At 52.2% G+C, this 1,972-nt stretch overlaps 1 protein-coding gene across 1 annotated transcript in view; it reads left to right on the forward strand.

Annotated features, from left to right (window-relative positions):
- Positions 1 to 602: 602 nt before the first annotated feature.
- The window catches only part of KIRREL3 (kin of IRRE like 3 (Drosophila)), a gene marked incomplete at both ends in the record, with an annotated part of 40,875 nt that continues 39,505 nt past the window's right edge, over positions 603 to 1,972 (forward strand). The window contains one exon of the mRNA XM_009583448.1: positions 603 to 708. Within this exon, the coding sequence (XP_009581743.1) occupies positions 603 to 708 (106 nt within the window). The remainder of the gene's footprint in view (positions 709 to 1,972) is intronic.

The raw sequence follows: 1,972 nt of genomic DNA on the forward strand, positions 1-1,972 counted from the left end.
AAAACAACTCTGGATATTCTTATGCCCCATCAAAACATTGCACCCGTTTCTCTTCTCGCTTGCTTTCATCGGTTCTCTCCTAAATCCGCTAAAGCGTTTAGATGCTCATCATGTAAAAAGGAGAATACAAACTGAGCACCAGTCGGAAGAACCGAAAGGCCTGTGACACCAATAAGGACTTGGCAGAGATGATTAGGCTGATGAAAGAGCAGAAATGCCACTCTCAAGTTAGCGGCTAGACAAAAGATCATCATTACACAGCGAGATATTAAATGGGAGCTTTTCAAAGCAGGCAAGTTGATTTCCTTAAACGGGAATCAGAGCTGGCGTTAACATTTTTTAAGTGAAATGCTATACATCAAATGGTGCGCGTGGCTCGCCTTTCTGTCTTATTTACTGAAGCCCTCCAAGACAAGAGCAGTGTGCGTGACATGAGCCTGTCTTACAAAGCCCTAAACATTATATCACAGCACCGAGGAGTTTCAGGGCTTTTGCCATGTTTTCTTATGACCAAATTTTGCTTTCCAGACTCAGGCAGTGGGCAAGGGGATGCTGTGCCACATCTTCGGGTCGCTCATGGGCTTGTCCCTGTCTCTTTGCAGACCCACCCCTGGTGAACTTGTCCGTGGAACCGCAGCCGGTCCTAGAGGATAACACTGTCAAGTTCCACTGCTCCGCCAAGGCCAACCCTGCCGTCACCCAGTACAGGTAAGGTGGCTGCTTTGCTCACTGGCACCACGCATTTTGCTCCAGCCCTCCGCTGGGAGCTTCTGACGTTCCCCACCGTGCAAAGTTATTTCCTCCAGGTGACCCAAGAGCGCTCAGCAGCTCTGGCTGCAGGTTCTGGTGGCTATTCCACTTGCTCCCATGTTTATCACTGCTTAGTGGTTGTTCCAGCTCATCCCCATGGCCTCTGCTGTCCTCCAGCTGGGATGCAACGGCTGGAACCAGACATAGCCCCTGATCCCCACAGAGCAGCAGAGACCTGCTGTGGCGCGGTCCTCTTCCCAGCATCCCCGCTCCGATGGCTTCCCAGCGCTGCTCTTGCCTTGACAATGTTACACGTTGAAAGGCTTCGTTTGCCTCCGCGTTAGGCCGTCTGCTACGTTTTGCTGCATGCAGCAAGTCCTCGGTCAGAGATACACTGGTGCTTTGGAGCGGATTAAGAGGCCTGGCACCGAGCTGGTGGAGCCATCTGTTTGGGGACATAACGAGCAAAGTGCGCCGAGTGAAAAGTCTATTATGGGAAAATTCCTTTTTTTTTGCATGCTTTTTTATGATTTGAACAATACAACTCCATTGCTGACTCCGTGTAACCCTTAAGCAGCCATCATAAACCCCAGCAGTGTGGAGCAGAACTCAGAGAGGCCAGAGGTGCCTGGCTGGAGATATGGGGGGACATAGGGGATGGGCTCTCCTTGAGTGGGACATTTTCCTTGAATGGGTGGGATTGTTGCTGCTAGCCGGAGTCTTCGGTGCCCCTCCGCTGGCCACGGCGAGCTCGGAGCAGGGCACGAGCAGCTGAGGGGCTGTTTGGTGCTGATGAGGCCATGACAGGGGGAGAATTGCAGGAGGAGAAAACGCATCACTTGCAACTGCAGTAAGTCGGGGATGAAGGCGGTGCATGGGGCTCCCTGCCTGCACCCCTATGCCGAGGCAGTCCCAATCCTCCCTTGATCAGTACTCATTAAGATATTGCAAGGATTGATGAGCGGGACTCCAACCACAGCCAAATGCAGCAGCGAGGCTCATTGCTCACCATGTTGCATTCAGTCGGTCTTGTTCACTGCAGAAGGTGAGCAGATGGCTCTGCACCGAGCAGAGTCGCTGCCGTGGGCTCGTGGGTATGGGTATGAGGGCTGCTAGCATTAGAAAACACCCCTTCTCTCAAAGGTTTCTCAGTCCAAGCAGACAAAAATATGGGTATGGAAAGCAGGGTGGGTTGTCATCACCCTTTGGGAGAAGAGAGCGT

The sequence above is a fragment of the Fulmarus glacialis genome, unplaced genomic scaffold (genome assembly GCF_000690835.1).
Source record: "Fulmarus glacialis isolate BGI_N327 unplaced genomic scaffold, ASM69083v1 scaffold17330, whole genome shotgun sequence".
In the NCBI taxonomy this organism is placed as follows: domain Eukaryota; kingdom Metazoa; phylum Chordata; class Aves; order Procellariiformes; family Procellariidae; genus Fulmarus; species Fulmarus glacialis.